This window comes from Anoplopoma fimbria, chromosome 2 (assembly GCF_027596085.1).
Source record: "Anoplopoma fimbria isolate UVic2021 breed Golden Eagle Sablefish chromosome 2, Afim_UVic_2022, whole genome shotgun sequence".
In the NCBI taxonomy this organism is placed as follows: domain Eukaryota; kingdom Metazoa; phylum Chordata; class Actinopteri; order Perciformes; family Anoplopomatidae; genus Anoplopoma; species Anoplopoma fimbria.
The window spans coordinates 4,417,657-4,436,838 of record NC_072450.1 but is presented as its reverse complement, the minus strand read 5'-3'; the positions used below and the strand labels follow the sequence as shown (position 1 = coordinate 4,436,838).

Here is a 19,182-nt window from a genome sequence, read left to right as displayed (position 1 = left end):
ACCGGCACAACAATCAGACACACACACTCACGGCTCATTTCAGTCCGTCTGAGGACCCAGAAAAACTAAATCCAGTAATCCTTCTAATTTGCCATTTGCGGTTAATTCACAGAACATTTGACCTGGTTAATTGGTGCGGACGCATTCCAACACCAAAAAAAACTGTGATTGTATTCACACATGTGCAACTGCAAAATCAGATTGGGATTCATGAAGGATGAAATGAATTGATAACAAATGTGAACACACACACACACACACACACACACACACACACACACACACACACACACACACACACACACACACAATGCTGATGATGAGGATTCATTCAGTCCTGTGTGTGTGTGTGTGTGTGTGTGTGTGTGTGTGTGTGTGTGTGTGTGTGTGTGTGTGTGTGTGTGTGTGTGTGTGTGTGTGGGCATTTGGGAACACTCCCAGTGGAAGCGGGTGGGTTGCCAGGTTCACTGTGGTTATTTCCATTAGGATGGAGCTGTTGGGTGGCAGGTGTTTATATGGGCTCTGGTATTAATCCTGTCAGCGTTCCATGACTGGATGGATGCATGCGGCTCTGAGGCTCTGCACTCAGGATGAACAGACAACAGAATGATTTACTTTGAGGACGTTGGCTCTCATCTCTGTGGCCATGTTTGAGCCGGCAATCTTTTCTTTAAACTGATACTGATTCTCAAAACATTCACGACTTCTGCCACTACTGCTGGAAGATAAATCTATCTGATTATCATCTTTCAATGGAGTCATATCTTAATAAAATCCTATGTCGAGATATCACGATTCACAATTGTGTCGTCTAAATTGATAATAACTGACGTGATTAGTTCTGTATCCACGTAGTGACAGAACCAAATGTGGAGTTTTGTTTCATTTCAGCTCAGTGTGAGTCTTTGCTGCGTTGTAAGTTGCCATGTGCACCAATTCTATAGACTGCATAGAAGAAGAGGACGTAGTCTCGGTGGCATCACCCATTGGTTTGTCGACTGCTGTTTTGAAGCCACGCGTTTGGCATTTTGGCCGTCGCCATCTTGGTTGTTTTTTGAAACCAGAAGTGACGGCAGAGGGTGGAGCTAAGTACAACCGGCCATTTTCGGCAACCAAAATGTTACAATCAACTTTGACGAGCTGAAAACACACTGTGAAAGATTTAAAGTTGTAAGACCTAAACTCCCGACCTGTCAATCACAAGGTAGCCCCGCCCTAAAGCATACCCTGCTTTATGGTCTATTTGACTCTAAATGGAGCATCATTTACTAAATGAACATCATGCTGTATTGAAGAAGACTTGAAACTAGAGATTGAGACCATAAACTCATGTTTACAATGTTTACTGAGGGAATAAATCAAGAGAGAAGTAGAGTCATTTTCTCATAGACTTCTATACAACCAGAGGAGAGAATGCAGCTTTAGAGCACTTACTTTTCAGAGCCGGAGTGCAACGCCTTTATTTGTTACACTCAATTTGGCCTTATGCACCAGTTTTAATGAAGGCAAATGTGTATCACAAGACTACAGAGATGTTAAAAGGAAAAGGTACAAATCACTTCTTTAAAATAACCTTTTTGTCCGTCTCTGCTGCTTCCAGCTGGTGACGTGCTCCGGTGCCTTCAAGGAGGGCTCCCTCCGGATCATTCGCAACGGCATCGGGATTCATGAGCACGCCAGCATCGACCTGCCGGGAATCAAAGGTTTGTGTGTTCATTAATGTGTGTGTGTGTGTCTCCCCCTCGCCTGTGGACTCTCTCCAGCTTGCACATCTGTCCGCCTCGCTCTGGCCAAGACGCCCAGCTGTTGCTCGTCAGATGGCGCAGATGTCAGAGGTCTCAGCTCGGCACTTTCAAAAAAAAAATTAAAGATAGGAACAAGGGAGATGCTGGGAAACACTTGTTTTCATTTAGCAAACCGAGCGTCACCGTGTCTGAAGTAGCGAAGTGTCAAGTCAGTCAGGTTTAACATCGGCAGACACCTCTTAATCCTAGAAAATTGAGGTTTCTCTCCCGAGACTGTTCTCCGACACTTAAATGAGACACACAGGTGAGGCGAGGTCTGCCTGGACGTGTTAGGCTTCAGCTGCTTTATCGACTGCCTCTGCCCCTAAACGGCTCAGCTGCTGCCTCCTGCCCCCCCCGCCGGCCTCCTGATGAGAGACAATTATTCACCGGCCAATCAATGGCTCTCTGAGAGCCATCCGTAACCTGTACGTCTTCCTGTTAACATTTGACAGATGGAGTGGTTTAAAGATCGGCTGCCAGGCTGGGATGGATTTTGTATTTGTTCTTCTCTGCTGGTGCAGAAAGTAACTTTTTCTTTCTTTCTAACTTCCTTTTTCTTTTTGAAGGTTTGTGGCCGCTCCGCTCCGAGGCGGGAAAAGACACCGACGACATGCTGGTGCTGTCATTCGTGGGTCAAACGCGGTGAGTGTTTGCGTGCCAGATGTAAGCGTTGAGTCAATCCCGGATGCCTTTATCTCATCCCCCCTCCTCCCTCCTCCCTCCTCCTCCCCTCTAGAGTGTTGATGCTGAGTGGCGAGGAAGTGGAGGAGACCGAACTTCCCGGCTTCGTGGACAACCAGCAGACGTTTTACTGCGGCAACGTGGCGCATCAGCAACTCATTCAAGTTCGTACACACACACACACACACACACACACACACACACACACACACACACACACACACACACACACACACACACACACACACACACACACACACACACTTCTGATAAATTAACAAAACGTGCTTCAGTTAGTTTAACACTTGAAGTCTATAATAAGCTGACTCTCTCAGTTCTAGCAGAAATATCATCGTATTTCACGAAAATCTAAATTAATTATAGAACTAAGTTATTCAGCTGTGGCCCCTTCTCCATTTAATAAGAAGTACTCTGCCGGAGCGGAATCATACATGATTGAGAGGGGGAGTTGCGAGTACGAAGGGCGCAAAATAGGACTTCATGTATTTTACACTTGGTGGAGATGAATATTTCACTTAATTTAAATTCAAGTTTTAGGCTGCCTTTTTATTTTTTTATATATATATATATATATATATGAGGAGGAAACCTGCTGGGAATTCTGCCAACTGTTCGACACTCAACCCTCACGTCGTGGTTGTTATGACAACACTGCCGGTGTTTTAAGGCAGAAGAATATTTTCTCCTCACCCCTCTGGCCTGTCGGAGTCGGCATATATTTACACTGAATAAAAAATTCACATTTTGACCTTATGTGATAGTTGTTACACGCCTCGTGGTTTCTGGCAAATGACGGCTGGGATGTTAAAAGTTGTTGCACTTTAACTTAAATTGAAGCCTCGAGCTGCAGAGTTGATGCTTTAGCCTTCAGTTGTCTTATTAAAAAAAGACCATGTGGTGAGCAGAGTTGAGATGATAGAATAAACGGACTGAAAGTATCAGAGACACTGCGTCAATCTTAACTTACATCGCCCCATTTTAATAACGAAAATGTGCATTTTAAATATGCTATAATCCCATACAAATTGCACACAATGAAACAATTATGATGAATCCCTGACTCTGCAGTTCTTTGCACCGTTAAGCCTTGTTTGAGCTCAGTGTATTTCGCTCTGCTGTCCTGCACTTAGACTGTGTGCTTGAGCTTTGCTGCTCTAATTAGATCTGCACTACACAACTGAAGGCAGCCTGTCAGAGATCCGACAGACTGACTCTGCACTTCCTGCCCAGCACGAAACTGCAAAAATCAATATATTCATCTCAGGGGGAGTTAGAAACAAAGCCAGAATGTACCTTTTTTTTTTTTTTTTTTAAAGGAATACTTCAACCACAAAATGATCATTTGCATATCAATAACTCACTGTGTGTTACCTTGATTTCTTTCGCGCATGCCTCCACGGTGAACAGAGAATCTGAAAACTGAGTAAATCCTTAAACTGAAGTGGAGTAAATCGGGTTCCAGTAGCACAGACTTGCAGCTCGCCTGTGCAAGCGTGAGCCTGTAGTGATGGAAGCAAGTGTATGTGTTTGGAAAGTCGTGAGCATACGACGGGTTAAACGAGATCATTGAGTTGTGACAGTTTGTAATCGGGTGATTTAATGTACTTTTCAACCTGGACCCCATTTCTGTAAATTCATAACGGATTTACTCCGTTTTCAGATTCTCCGTTCACGGTGGAGGCATGCGAGCAAAATAAAGTTTCCAAGGTAGAATTCCAGGGAACACACGGTGATTTGGTCATTTTGTGGGTGAAGTACTCCTTTAGGTATTAGGGATGGCAGTGTAAGTCTGTCAGTTTACCACACAGTCCAGACTGAGAAGTTACAACTCCTGGTCCACAGAGGATGAACCCTAATGATGTAGTTGATCCCCTGACATTTCCTCTTGCACAAAGATCAGGGGGGTTTATTTGATCTTTAGTGAATTGTCTCTTGGACGAGTAACCATGGGCTTCAGACCGGCATGAACTGTAGTTACTTTAGTGATCCCTGACTTGTTCTCTAGCATCATCAGCAGGTCAACATTTTAAAATGTCCAATTGTTAGGTTACCAAATACCTGCAAAAAGAATTAATCTTTGAGCTGAAAGCCCCTCTGTGTCTAAGTACAACCTCCCAGCTGCTTTTCTGACTCTTAGTCTTGTTTGACAGAAACCTCTCCTTGTTGTTTGGACACCTGCTGTCTCCTTTTCTGATACAAAACTTGAATTTAAACAGTTCTGGTCTCTCCTAACGCGCTGCGATGTGCACAAAAGCAACGATTCCTAACATAACACAGGCTCTCCACACTGCAAAACGCAAACCAACTGCACAAACTGAACAAAATGATCTTCACAGCAGCTTTTATGGATCCTATCTCTCATATATATTGTATTATTTCCATCTCACAACACCTCCGTATTATTTGTTCCCTACCAGTGCATCACCTCCATTTATCGTTTGACATCTGTTTGTAGCTGTTATTTATTCTTGCTGCTTCAGCGCTGCTCGGCTCTCCCCGTCACATTATTCATATTTTAATATTGCATTGTATTTCTCTTTAACCTGAGGGACTTTTTCTTTCTTTATTTTCTCTACCAGGAATTCACAGGTCTCTTGGGAACATGCAATACAAATACAACCTCAGTAATAGGTCTCCAGAACACCAACATCTTGTTTGGATGTTTCATAAAAGGGATTTCTGGGTTCAAACAAATGCTGGACATTTATCCTCCCTTATTATTGAGCTATATTTCTTTACAATGGTGTTCTGATTGAACTGCTGTAGTTTCCATTATTAAATGTCATAAGACGTGTTCCCGTTTACATATTTATGTGGTCGTTTTTAAGGATGGCTGTACGGAAACAAATTTTACACTCACTTCAGTTGTTTTTTCCTGTGATTGTTTTTTAAACATTTATCCCAGGACTCAAAACCTGGTACATGCACCATGTGATTAATCGCTCAAAAGATTAAATGGAGATTAATTTAATGTTTTTACCATCTCATCCCATTTTTCCATTATCAAAAATACATCTAACACTCTCTTGCACATGTTTTTCTTTAATAAGGATCAGATTTGCATCTTTATTAAGAATTTTTTCAGTTTTAATAATATTTTTCTAGAACATGCACTATTTTTTTTTAATGACTATAAATAAATGATGATTAAGAACCACAGATGGTCTCCAAATCATCCTTCCACGTCACTTCCCAGAAATACTGTGCTGAATAATATCTTATTAAAAAGAGGAAACCTGTTTGTCTGCAGATCACGTCGGGCTCCGTGCGCCTGGTGCTCCAGGAGAGCAAGGCCCTGGTGAGCGAGTGGAAGGAGCCACAGGGCAGGAACATCAGCGTGGCCGCCTGCAACCACACCCAGGTGGTGCTCGCCGTGGGACGAGCCCTCTACTACCTGCAGATCCTGGCTGGAGAGCTGAAACAGATCAGGTAGGACGCAGAGACGAGGGACGGAGACATTGTCCGATGTTATTTCACAGTAGTTTAAATCATGTGTCACACCAAGAGCTTCTTGATTGTGACATCTACAAAAAATGATCCCGATAAATCGAAGTTACTGAATTCAGGATGTCTGAATCTCCTGGTGTGACAGTACAAAAAGCGGTCAACCATTTAAGGAAAAGTTTAAAGGGACAGTTCACTTTACTCTTACTTGTAGTGCTGTTTATCAATCAAATAGTTTTGATTTGAGTTGTGTGGTTTAGAGATGTCTGCCTCCTCTACGCTATAAGGGGCTAACAATCGGCTCAAAGCACCAAAAACATTTTTTTTAAAGCCTGTCTCTTTCCAGAAATCATCACCCTGTCACTCAAGATAATCCACAGACGTTGTTGTGAGCTGTTTCATGTAGGAAGTATGTTTGAAAGAAAGTAGTTCCTACATGAAACGGCTCCATAAACAGGTCTGTAGGATCATCTAGGAACTATATTCTTTCTATCGAACTACACTCGCCAATTGATCACTTGACAGACGGGAAGCGTGCATCTAAACTAATATCAATATCCACTAAAATACCCAATATCTTCAACACTGGGCCACTCGGTCTATATTGATAAATAGCACTTCATCTAAGAGGAAAAACATACCGTCTCTTTAAACTTTCTTGGTGAGAGTTAGATAAGAAGATTGAGACCAGCAGCCAGTTTGCATGTACGCGTACACAGACATGAGAATGATTTCTATCAACATCTCTTATCTTAACTCTCAGCAGGAAAGTGAATAAGCCTTTTTCCCCACAAAATGTCAAACTATTCATATAAACCCCACCACGGCGGCCCGGGGGTTTGATGGCGAGACGTCTGCAAACTGGGTCAGCCTGCAAGTTCAGAAAAGCCTAAAAAATGATAAGAAAAGAAAAAATAAATCCTGTAATGGCTGTTTTATAAAGATGCTTTTTAGCCACGTAACTTCATTTTTAGGTCACAAAGTCGACTGCAGGGACAAATCATAAATCAGATATGACTTGTTTTTGTGAACAAATGAGTCTAACAACTAGAGTTACAGGTTAATTGAATAGTAAATATGATACAACAGCAAGGAATAATGTTAAATATATATATATATAAACTGAATACACGATACCCAACAGAGCTGACATTAATTTGCTGTAGTTCCACAACTTTATCTCTGTCTCACACATTTATTATTGTTTCTATTATTATCTCACCTTCGTTTATATTTCTTCTCTCCTGATCTGTGGAAAAGTTTGAGGTGAGGGATTTGCATCTCATTTTTTTTAAGTGAATGATGCAGTAAAGTCATATATTATATTATATTATATTTCTTTCACATTGCCGCTGTGGTTTTCCCCCTCGTGGCTGCCTTTGTGCCACTATTACAATAAAACTGCTTTGAGACGCTATTTTTACAATAGCTTGAAAAAAACAAAAAAACTCACGGCTTGTAAAGATTGCCACCAGGCTCGCTTGAAGCACAAAGTGTTTGTTTGCAGCCTTGAGAGTGTTCGTAACTGACTTAAACACAACTAACAGAGTGAAAAGTCTCACCGGAGCTGTGACATATAGTTATAGCAAAAACAATCTGTAAATACTAGATATTTAAAGCTGTATTAAAGGTGTTTACGCGACTGAAATGCTCCTTTTTAATGCAATTTCTACTAAGTAGTGTATTGTTGATTAGAAGCCTGGTTCCATTACAAAACATGAGTTCAGGGCCTATTTTAATTAAATTCCTGCTCGTTTTCATCATAGCTTTACCTCTTTTCATCATATTTAAGATATTGATTATGTTAAATTGTACGGAAATTCAATCCAGAAACCTGTTTGTGGATAAAAAAGCCTCACAGAAATGTCTGTTTCCTCAGTTGAATGCCTCATAAATCGAGATTTTGACATCACATTGATGCAAAAACACATTTAAAATCCAATAGTGCCATAATTTGCATCTTTGCCCACAATGACCTGATACAACCAGAGATATTATTGAATGGCTTTATGAGCAATAGGAGAGATGAAGGCGGATTCTATCTCCCTTGTTAACAAATTGACCAAAATGCCCCCGTTGTTATCCAGCCGCCTCCATGTCCTCGTAGCAGAGAGAGTGCTGGAGCAGAATATGTGAGCCCGGCTCATTGATCCTTCATCTGACTGAAGAGTTTAGGAAGGTTGGAATCTATGGCCCCGACCATTGATCTGAAATATCAGCAGCCTAACTGTGCTGTGTTTTGATAAATCCACGGTGCTGTCCGTGGAGCTGAAATAGCAGAAACATACTTTTTTTCTCTTGGATCTGTATAGCCAGTGAGAGTTGTTTGCTTGTTGTAGGATATCAAAGCGAACCAGGTTTATCTCCCACACACACACACACACACACACACACACACACACACACACACACACACACACACACACACACACACACACACACACACACACACACACACACAATGCAGAAGTGTTTTAAAAACCTGCATTCTCTCTAGTGTCCAGCAGGGGGCGACTCCTCTGGTTGTATAGAAGTCTATGAGAAAATGACTCTACTTCTCTCTTGATTTATTCCCTCAGTAAACATTGTAAACATGAGTTTATGGTCTCAATCTCTAGTTTATAATAATAATTAAGCCTTTATTAGTCCCACAATGGGGAAATTCGGTTCTCTGCATTTGACCCATCCCGGAGGAGCAGTGGGCTGCAATGAAGCGCCCGGGGAGCAATTTTTGGGGTTAGGTGTCATGGGGCATGTTGCCTGTAGATGGGTTCGAACCACCGACCTTGTGGTTGTGGGTCAAGCGCTCTACCTCATGTGCCACAGCCGCCCTAGTTTCAAGTCTTCTTCAATACAGCATGATGTTCATTTAGTAAATGATGCTCCATTTAGAGTCAAACAGACCATAAAGCAGGGTATGCTTTAGGGCGGGGCTTACTGTGATTGACAGGTCTCTACCAGAGTCGTATACGGCCTCCCTACGTCGCTCCTTAACAGTCCAAATATGGTGAATTCCCTTTACTTGTTGCAAAAACGAAGACAGCGACGGTCAAAACGCCAAACTCGAGTCTAACAGAAATGGGTGGCGTCCAAGTCTTAGACACAGTTTATGATACAGACATACAAAGAGAGAAGCAGAATCACATGTGAACCAGACCACAGAAATGGCTTCAAATAGACCCGTGATCGTGTGATTCTGCCTCTATCGATCTGTGAGCTACACCAAAAAATATTTCCATGTTACCCAACTCTGAAATACTGTATAGTGAGTGGTAATCAGACATTTGACAATTGATATTGGGAAATATCAATTATATCAGCCTATCGCTAACAAACATAAGCACTCGGACACTAAATTATAAATGTCAAGGCATTGGAGTTGTTTCAGTGTGAAGTGACATTTTCTGCAAAACGTTTTTTGCAGATTTTTTTCTTGTTACTTCGTCATTTTGACGACATAAAACCATTAGACAGTCTATTAAAGATAGGATTGCTCTCACCTGTTGGTGCAACCATTTGTTCCCAAGACTTAATATTCCTGCACCCAACAAAGAAGAGCAAAAAGTCAGATTGGCTGTAAATGTGTAATAACAACTGACCAACACGTTGTATTTATGGTATGAATGGTCACCCAGACGACCGCAACATTTCTCAAATCTCAGGCAATGGAAAAAGAAACAGTTTGAATGTCTGCTCTGTATCACCATCACATTTATGCCATTTTTGTACCACTGGGTTTCAACATTGTCTCACGACCTCTACGCCTCCTTTTAGCACCACGGAGATGGAGCACGAGGTGGCCTGCCTGGACATCACGCCTCTGGGGGAGGGTGGCGGAGAGTCACCGCTCTGCGCCGTGGGACTCTGGACTGACATCTCCGCCCGCGTCCTCAAACTGCCCTGCTTCACAGCCCTGCACAAGGAAATGCTGGGCGGAGGTGAGAGAACGAGAAAGAGAAAGCTGTTACAAAGAGAGAGAGGTAGACTCGGATGAAGTCGGTCAGAGAGAGAGAGAGAGAGAGATGGGTAGACTCGGATGAAGTCGGGTCAAGTGGAGTTTCTTTTCTTTCTTTTTTCCACATAATGGGTTCCACAGATACACAAAAGCACTGATTCCCAACGTAACCCAGGATCTCTCTGAAAGCAAAAACTCACCCAATCATTTTCACATGTAAAGGGAGAATTATCTAGTAGATTGGCAAAATGTTTTTGTCATCCAGTGCCTATTATCTCTTAACAAGAGACGGCCTGAATACAGACCAGGAGAGGTTTTTTTTTTCTTTTTTTACCTCCAGTTAAAACTCTCTCAACCTTGATGAACTGTATTTTATGTGAAATCACACAGACAGTGTTACAGCTCTATTTGTGTGACTCATTTAAATCTCAGACAGCAGCTGCAGATTTGATAATAGATTAAAAAAAATAACCCAACAGTAAAAAAAAAAATAAAGGCCAGAAACAATTTACCATGTTTTTTCCAGATAAATCACTTACTAGTAAATTCCAATGAGTTACCCTTTTCAAAATGTGTGAAAATCATGAATTAAACAAAGAAGGTTCAAGAATAGAAACCATTTTATTTTGTTCACTTGCGTAGGACGCAAAAGAAAAATGCAGGTTAAAGAGAAAATAAGTTCTTCTTCACATTGTTAAAGTACTGAATACAATTAATTTGGTGATTAAATTAGTTTAAATGAGTTTTAAAAAATCTATTTAACCTTCACGTGAACCAATAGGTGTAGAAGCAGTTATATTTGAGGAGGAAATTTAAATAGACATAGATAGAAGCGGACAAAAGGGTAATTAATACAAATAAATAGATTTGTATTGACACGTTAGTAATATACAAAAAGATATGATGATACAGTATTGGGATTGGTTTAATGCAAACATGGTAAATGCAGTTGAGTTAGAAGAGAAAAAAAACCTTTCCACATCTTTGTGTAATTACAGGCCACCAGCCAATTAGCTTAGCTTAGCATAAAGACTGGATATTGGGGGAAACAGCTAGCACGACACTGGGAACAAAATCCGCACATTTGTTGTTTTGCACGTAACCGCAATTGTTTTCGAGACCGTTTTTTGTGCAACTTAAACAAACAAGTTGCAACATGTAAGTTAGTAAAGTTTAAAGGTGATGGTAGGGAGATCTTTATTTCCTTTGGAGTGGACAGGATGGTGAATTATTCCTTTAATATATCCAATAAATAAGTCTATAATAGTGTAGAAGAAGCTAAAACAGATTGTATCTCCATATTTGTTTGATGTAAAAAGCATCTCCCGTTAAGTACTTCATTTTTTTTTTAAATGTGTACTTGAACATTAACTATGCTGCCCACCCGAATGCTTTTAGTGCAGCATTTAGACACTTGAAAATTATTTAAACTTAAAATGTTTAAATATGCAAGAGAGGACTTTTGGTTAAACTTCTGAAAAAGTCACCGGTCTCTGGAGACAAAGTTTCATAACACGTTGCAGCGTCACGGGCAGGACTCTCACTTACTCTCCAATTAGAATGATTCACCCATGAAGAATATTTCCAAACTCTGTCCCCGACGTGTCACACTTTATTTTCAAAGTGTTTGATTGACAGCTGCTCAATGCCCCAAACTCTACTCTCGCTGTTACTCCCCTAACGAGGGCTGTCTGAGTGCGGACTTACATTTTTTTTTTACAAGCTATAAGTACAGGAAACCTTCAAATTAAAAGCTAATGTGCTGTTTTAATTGTTTATATTTTTAGCTGCAGATCATTTTTAACGCTGCACAGTTGAATCATATTTACCAAAAAGTTTGTCTGTATGTCATTTTCAATGCCCTATATTTGTGAGTTACCATGGTAACATGCGACCTCTCAATTTGCCACATTTTGCAGACTTATTTATTTTTTTTTAACACTGCTTCTTTGTTGGACAGTCAGCCAACTAGCATTTAATCACAGCCAATGCTGGTTGGATGTAATTGGCCTGCAGGAAAAATAAACTGATGGTAAACGGAAGACTTTATATTCACCCTGCAGCATTTAAATATTACACCCCCCCACACAAAAGTTACCAGCCTGTCTGGCCGACCACCCTTATTGATTTTTCTGACAACAACATTTTTGCAAACATTTATCCCGTCGCTGTTCATCCATGAGGAAAAATAACCCATTTGACTGTGTGTGTGTCCCTCAGAGATCATCCCTCGCTCCATCCTAATGACCACCTTTGAAGGCAGCTACTACCTGCTGTGTGCGCTGGGAGACGGAGCGCTCTTCTATTTCGGTCTGGACCTGCAGACTGGTAGGTCTTTCACAGCCACCATCACATCAACCGCTAAGATGAGAGCTTTCTCAAACTTCTCCAGGCATCTGTCTGAAAACATTTTTAGAATAGTATTTCATGGAGAATTGCATAACTGCACTGCACTATGGAGACAGAACTTTTTGTTGTAAAATTGGAAGCGCGATATCAGAGAGAAGCAGACAGAAGGGTCTACAATGTGTGTTTGAAGGATATATCCAGGATGTCAAAGTGATTCAGCAGTAAAAAAAACTGGTTTAACAGATAAAGATAGAAGCTAACACTACAGATCACCGTGTTGAAGTGAACCATCACATCAGCTGGAGATCCAGACAGAAGACAATGAAATCCAGAAAAAAAAAAATCCCCTTTTATTCACAATTACAATCATTAAAGAGCTAAAGCGTCATGTGTAAATATTCAGTTTTCCCACAGTAGATAGCGTAGCATAGACGTGCTTATGATAGTTAATGAATTGCTAATGTTAGCTCCACAGGTTTTCACATAGAGACAAAATGTTTCAGAAAAGTATATCTCATTATTAACCTCTCCGGGTAACGAGTATCACTATTACACAACGTTGACTAACTCCAAGTCCACTAAAACAGATGAACGTGAAGAACATCTGAATCTGTTGATGAGAGTTTACGGAGCAGAGCCAGATAGTTGAACCTGATTAGCCAGTCTGCATTCAAGGGGCGGGACTAATGAAGAGTCTATTAGGTCTCCATTGACTTTATATTAGTGCCAAGGTGCCTCCTTGTCAATTTTTGTCTTCGAGCAAACGCCCCCCCATAAAAATGTCTTAAATCTGCTGTGAGGTGTGACGCACTACTCGCAGAGTAAAGAACCCAGAACTAAGCTTTCATAAGCTGCCAAACAGGATGGAAGGCAAGAAGACGTGAGGCCTCAGCAGGAGGATTGTTTAAAAAGGTGGAATCCTGACACTCAGTGTGTCTGCAGCAAACATGACTCAATGTATTCCTGCAAGTTAAGCTAACACATTTTGACTTGTGTTATGGTGAAATGTGGATTAATCAGAAAAGCTGTGCAGTATTATGGTTGCAAGTGCTTTAGCTTAATACAGTAACTTTTAGCTCGCCAACAGCTAAGGTGTTCCATCCCATCATGATTGTAGTTATCATCTGCACCTTTGGTAGACACATGGTGCTAAAATAATTATTTGACATGCTGCAATCTAATGGTTTAAGCCAGATACAGGCATTTTGTTGGTGTTTCAGTCTTTGGTTGTGTCCCCTCCGACGGGCGTGGTTTTCAAGGAATAACTCGTTGCATTCTGTCTCTATATTTGGGTGTAATGGTGGAGAAACTTTGCAGATGGTGGCAAACAATTTCTTATTTGCATCTAGCTGTCGAGGAGAGTTATTGTCATCATTTGGAGTCGTGTTTGTAGCGGCCTGACGAATGTAAAACCAGTGTTCGCTCTCTATTAGCTCTGTTTTTTTGGTCTCGTATTTCTGGTCTAAATGGAAGCAGCAGAGGTTCGATATATATTCTGACTTTTTGTCCCAAATACGGGTCGAGCTTCATCCTACTTTTATAGCTCAATAGTCTCTTCTGTTAATGCTTTCAAACTCCACACCCCCAGTTTGTGATGAGGGCTTGCTCTTAAAAATGTTAAGTCTCCAAGCCAGAGACTGGGTGATGTAACTGCAATGACATCACCTGGTCAAGACACCCAACTGATGTAATTTCAAGTAATAAAACAAGTAAATTAAGGCCCACAGAAAACAATATACAGCTGATTTAACAGGCTGTGTAGTTCTCCTTATGAAGAGCCCTTTAATTGCTGCTCTATTGAATAGCTGTCTGTTTGCCAAACTAAAAATGACTTTAAGGTTTTCTCTCTTCACCTTTAAATAGATACCTGGATGGTTTATTCAACCTGTTATGATGATAAGTTGACTCAATAATCGTTTCAGCTCTATAGGGATGACAAACTCGGAGGTTATTACCATGAACACAGGGATATGAATGTAATCAGGTTATTCTATGTCCCTTCTTCCATCTTGTTCTGAATTTAAAAGGGTATTAATCAAGTGTGTATAAATGTAAATTTTTCTTAGATCAGCTCAAAGTCATAACATGTGTACTAGTGGTGTTACGGACTATTGTTTAATCGTTAAATTATGACGCGTTCAGGTTCTGTTCAGTAAAAAATGATATTAAACAAAGGTAAATAACAACATATCATGTTGTGTTCAAATGTAATCTAGTAAAATTGAGCTGTTTGAAGGAGATGTTTTCACAGCAATATAAAATAGATACAAGATAACACTGGCTTTAAACAGAACAGAACATTAGAATGCAAATGACAAGAGAAAAAAAATACTGTTTTATTTCATTATCATTTGAATTTTGTGTTTTTTTTATGGGAATAAACACTAAAGATGAAAATAACTAAATTGAAAGAAAACATTTAGAGCTTTTACTTGTTTATTACTGATTTCAGAGCAGTTGAAATGATTTTTAGGACGATAGTGGAAAAAAAAGATCCTTGAAGACCAGCTGATATAACAAAACAAAAACAATCTGTATCGCCGATATGGATCATCAATGTTCTGCAATTGGTATCGGCAGCAAAAAAGCTGTGGGGGATATCTAAAAGTTTTATTGTTCCCTTTTATCTTTTGTTCTGATTTGATCTTTAAATAAAATCCAGGTGATACGATTCAAACCGTTTGTTTCATGACCCGTTTCACCACTTATGTGAACTGTGGTCAAGGGACAGAATACAAGGGCATCAAATGCTAAAGCCAATGCAGACTATAGATACTATTAAGACTACTATTAAGTTGTGCACAAATTAAAGGAAAAAATATGAATACATGAGTAAAGAAACATAAAGAATACAGATGCTTCCATGCATAGCTCACTGAATGATATTTTGCACATAAGGACAAACTTTATCTGCTACAGTCACTCCGTAATTTACTCCAAACATTCATCGGTGCTCCCACCTTTCCATCTGGTCTTACCTTTGTGTTTCCCTCCCTCCCTCCCTCCCTCCAGGCGCCCTGAGCGAGCGTAAGAAGGTCACCCTCGGCACCCAGCCCACCGTGCTGAGGACCTTCAGATCTCTGTCCACCTCCAACGTCTTCGCCTGCTCCGACCGACCCACCGTCATCTACTCCTCCAACCACAAGCTGGTCTTCTCCAACGTCAACCTCAAGGAGGTCAACTACATGTGCCCGCTCAACTCCGAGGGTTACCCCGACAGGTCTGCAGCGGGACTTCTTACCACTCGTCTGTTTAGCCAGTCTGCTTGGGAAACTCCTGCTGTTTTATGTTTTTTTGTTTTTTTCCCCCTCCGTGCTTCGAGGAGTTCATATTCATAAACATGTCAGCTCCACTTTCTTTTGTTTTGATCCTGCAGCAGACACAGTTGGCTCAGATGTTTGTTCTCTTTTGGCTACAGAAATGCAAACAGTCAAACTCAGTTTAGACTTCGTGTTCCCCCCTGTACTAATGCTGCATCTTGTTCATTTATTACAGTCTGGCTTTAGCCAACAACAGCACGCTGACCATCGGAACCATCGACGAGATCCAGAAGCTCCACATTCGCACCGTTCCCCTCTACGAGTCTCCCAGGTCGGTCTTATCCTCAAATATTGAGTTAAAACACAGACTTGAACCTAAAATGAACACTTCAGACCCATAATCTTCACACATTTGCTGTGTGTTCTTCATGTTTGTTCTGACCTTTACTTGTTTGCTCCGACTCAAACTACGTGATCCTCTGTTTTTGTTGAACATCTGCAGAATTTGTTTTTTGTTCCTTGTTTTTTGTGCTCAAACGTTTAAAGTGACAACCTCGAGGTTGTTAAATAATGTATTAAAAGGTTGCCTGTTGTGCTATCCAGTCAGAAAACAGAGCAGCAGTCTCCCAGGCCACCTTCTTTTGTTCGGCTTACCCTTGTTTGCTCTTTTCGTGTTTACCAGCGTCTTCCCTCTGCCTTGTCTCTCTCCCTCTGCTAACACCCCACCAGGCGGATCTGTTACCAGGAGGTTTCCCAGTGTTTCGGGGTTCTCTCCAGCAGGGTGGAGATCCAGGACGTGAGCGGCACCACATCTGCCGTGCGCCCCAGCGCGAGCACTCAGGTGCTGTAGCTCTATGTTTTGTTTGGCTAGTAAACACCCGAGGGCTTGTTTGTTTTGCACTCTTATCTAACCAGACCTGCTGACTAAGAACATTATTTATAGGGAGAGTCTGGGAGCTTGTCAGGACAACAAATGTCTTGTCCTGTTAGTCACTTAGCAGGTCTACGGGAGCTGGATTTTTCTAAACCAGGATTTAAATCTGAATGCCGTTGTGTTCTGACTGATCATTTACTTTTGCAGTGTAAGAAATGTAATTTAAGCTGGTTTTCGTTCCATTTCCACTTGATATACCCCACGAAAATATTGTTTGTTAAATGTGATTATTAGCCATGAGGATCATACAATGGATCGTATGTGTCCGTGAGTGAGTGTGCACCTCTCTGTCTGTCCGAGGCCAATTTCCAAAATTGCTTTAGCGATATAATATTTTGCTTGTCCAGGTCCTCTCGTGGTTGATGTGACTCACATTTTCTCAAAATACTGTTTATTGCCTGTTTTATTCTGATATTTGCTGCCTGCTGACTCCTCTCTCGTTACTTTTAAACGTTCCCCAACACACACAGCTGAGTTCATCACTGACCCCAAGCGACTCCGCCCCCAGAAACACAGTGGGGGTAAAACTGTTTGTGTTTTGGACGTTGTGATTGGCTGTCAGCTAACCTAACTACCAGTAGACACACTGCTGAGTACCTCTCCACCTATGAGGTTGCTCACTTATAGTGTTTTGTACGATCTGTTTGGCTATACACTAACGTAACTACTAGAACACACACTGCAAACAGTATGGCTGAGTTAAGTTTTGTTGTAAGTTTTTGCCAAGATTGTATGAAATGTCTTAGGCAAGAACTTCTTGCCAATTTGCTGCATACATCACCGCTTGTTGTTGAGTTTGTGTGTTTACGGCGCCATACAGCCTGTTATTGTCTATGTTCAATCACACAATTCAGCAGTGGTCGTTGCCGACACACCAGGCAGAGATCTGCACACTACTGAGTGCACATTTCTAGTTATAATTAAAAATCTACAATATGTTTTCTTTTTTTTTTTTGTCTCACCGCTTCTTCAGAGACCTGTAGGTAGTAAGAATGAAGTGCACTCTAAATCTAGTTGTTGCGAAAGTAAAAAAATGTTTTAAATGACATTAAACATAGTCATCCTTTGTTGAATTTGTTCACAAGTAATACTGACAATTATAAGAGATTTGTACCTGGGGAGCTTATTAGAAAGTCCTTTCTGCCAGATTTATAGCTTCAACATGTGGGGTGTCCTTCAGTTTGGCTCTATAGCTTCCCCAAAGGAGACGGGTGTGAACTCTTATTTGCGTTTGGTGGAAACGAAGCCTCTAACGAGTGATGACCAGAAATATTTAAATGCTGCACATCTGGTGCTACAGATGGAGCCTGTCTGTTCTGTTGAGCTCACACAGAAATAGAAGATTTAAATTGCTTTATAAACCTTTATTAGGTTTCTCCTGTCTCTACCTCTCTCCTCACGTCCTGCCTCATAACTCTGCATCCTTCCAGGCTCTCTCCAGCAGCGTGAGCTCCAGCAAGCTCTTCCCCAGCAGCACTTCTCCCCACGAGACCTCCTTTGGCGAGGAGGTGGAGGTTCACAGTCTGCTCGTGGTGGACCAGCACACCTTTGAAGGTGAGACAGCAGAGCGTACATTTCTATTTGATCTCACAAAGCTGAGTCGTTGTTTTTTTTTTTTTTTGTTTTTTTTTTTTATACAGAGCCTCTGATGGTAAAATCATTGTGCTCAGCTCGGAGAATAACCAGGTCACTGCAGAAAACTCTTTCCACAGCCGGGTTCCCAAAACTCCATCAAGCTTTTAAATCCTCATATCTGATCTTAAAATGAATACTCACTTATTTAAGAATTCAGTTATTTTATCTCATGTTTTATTTGAGTGTAAGTTATCCTTTTATACTTAGATTTTAGAAAGGTTCTCCATAAAAGACAAGATATTTGATATTTTGTTAGGGCTTTCCTTGACAGAGAAAGAAATTCTCATACGATTTTGTCGACTTATTGATTAGTTGATTTAATGACAGATCTGTAAAAATGAGTTTGTCCACAAAGAATCGCTCAAAAGCACAACTTTAGATATTGTGTTTACCAGAGATGTGATCATAAATGTCTTTGAAATAAGTCATTCAGCATGAAAAAGGATAAAAAAAAATGTCTAAATACATCTTAGTCGAATAATTACAATATAAACTATTAGTCGACTAATTGACTAAGAAGAGTTGGCCAGGCTGCACGGTGGTGTAGTGGTTAGCACTGTCGCCTCACAGCAAGAGGGGCCCGGGTTCAATTCCCGGGCTGGACAACCTTCTGTGTGGAGTTTGCATGTTCTCCCCGTGTCAGCGTGGGTTCTCTCCGGGTTCTCCGGCTTCCTCCCACAGTCCAAAGACATGCAGCTTAGGTTCATTGATGACTCTGAAATTTCCCGTAGGTGTGAATGTGAGTGTGAATGGTTGTTTGTCTCTATATGTCAGCCCTGTGATAGGCTGGCGACCTGTCCAGGTGAACCCTGCCTTCACCCATTGACAGCTGAGATCGGCTCCAGCACCCCCGCGACCCTTAACTGGATAAGCGGTTACGGAAGATGGATGGATGGATGGATGGATGGAGTTGGCCATAGTTTTTGTTATAATTATTCAATATCTAGCACACACAAGCTCATTGTATAACTTACTGATTTGAACACGTTGGGCTTCATGCAGACCTTTTTCCCCGTTGAAGCCCACTGAATGTGGCGGGATTTTGCTCCATTCTGCTTTGCAATGCAAATTTTGCTGCACCAAAGCCGTCCCTTTTTTTATATACGAGCTCCCACA

At 41.1% G+C, this 19,182-nt stretch overlaps 1 protein-coding gene across 1 annotated transcript in view; it reads left to right on the top strand.

The window, feature by feature from the left end:
• The window catches only part of ddb1 (damage-specific DNA binding protein 1), a 56,587-nt gene that overhangs the window by 19,363 nt on the left and 18,042 nt on the right, over positions 1-19,182 (top strand). Inside the window, exons 10-19 of the mRNA XM_054612698.1 lie at positions 1,601-1,703; positions 2,354-2,429; positions 2,524-2,632; positions 5,740-5,918; positions 9,708-9,871; positions 12,109-12,216; positions 15,250-15,457; positions 15,733-15,828; positions 16,227-16,338; positions 17,862-17,985. Coding sequence (XP_054468673.1) covers positions 1,601-1,703; positions 2,354-2,429; positions 2,524-2,632; positions 5,740-5,918; positions 9,708-9,871; positions 12,109-12,216; positions 15,250-15,457; positions 15,733-15,828; positions 16,227-16,338; positions 17,862-17,985 — 1,279 coding nt within the window. The remainder of the gene's footprint in view (positions 1-1,600; positions 1,704-2,353; positions 2,430-2,523; positions 2,633-5,739; positions 5,919-9,707; positions 9,872-12,108; positions 12,217-15,249; positions 15,458-15,732; positions 15,829-16,226; positions 16,339-17,861; positions 17,986-19,182) is intronic.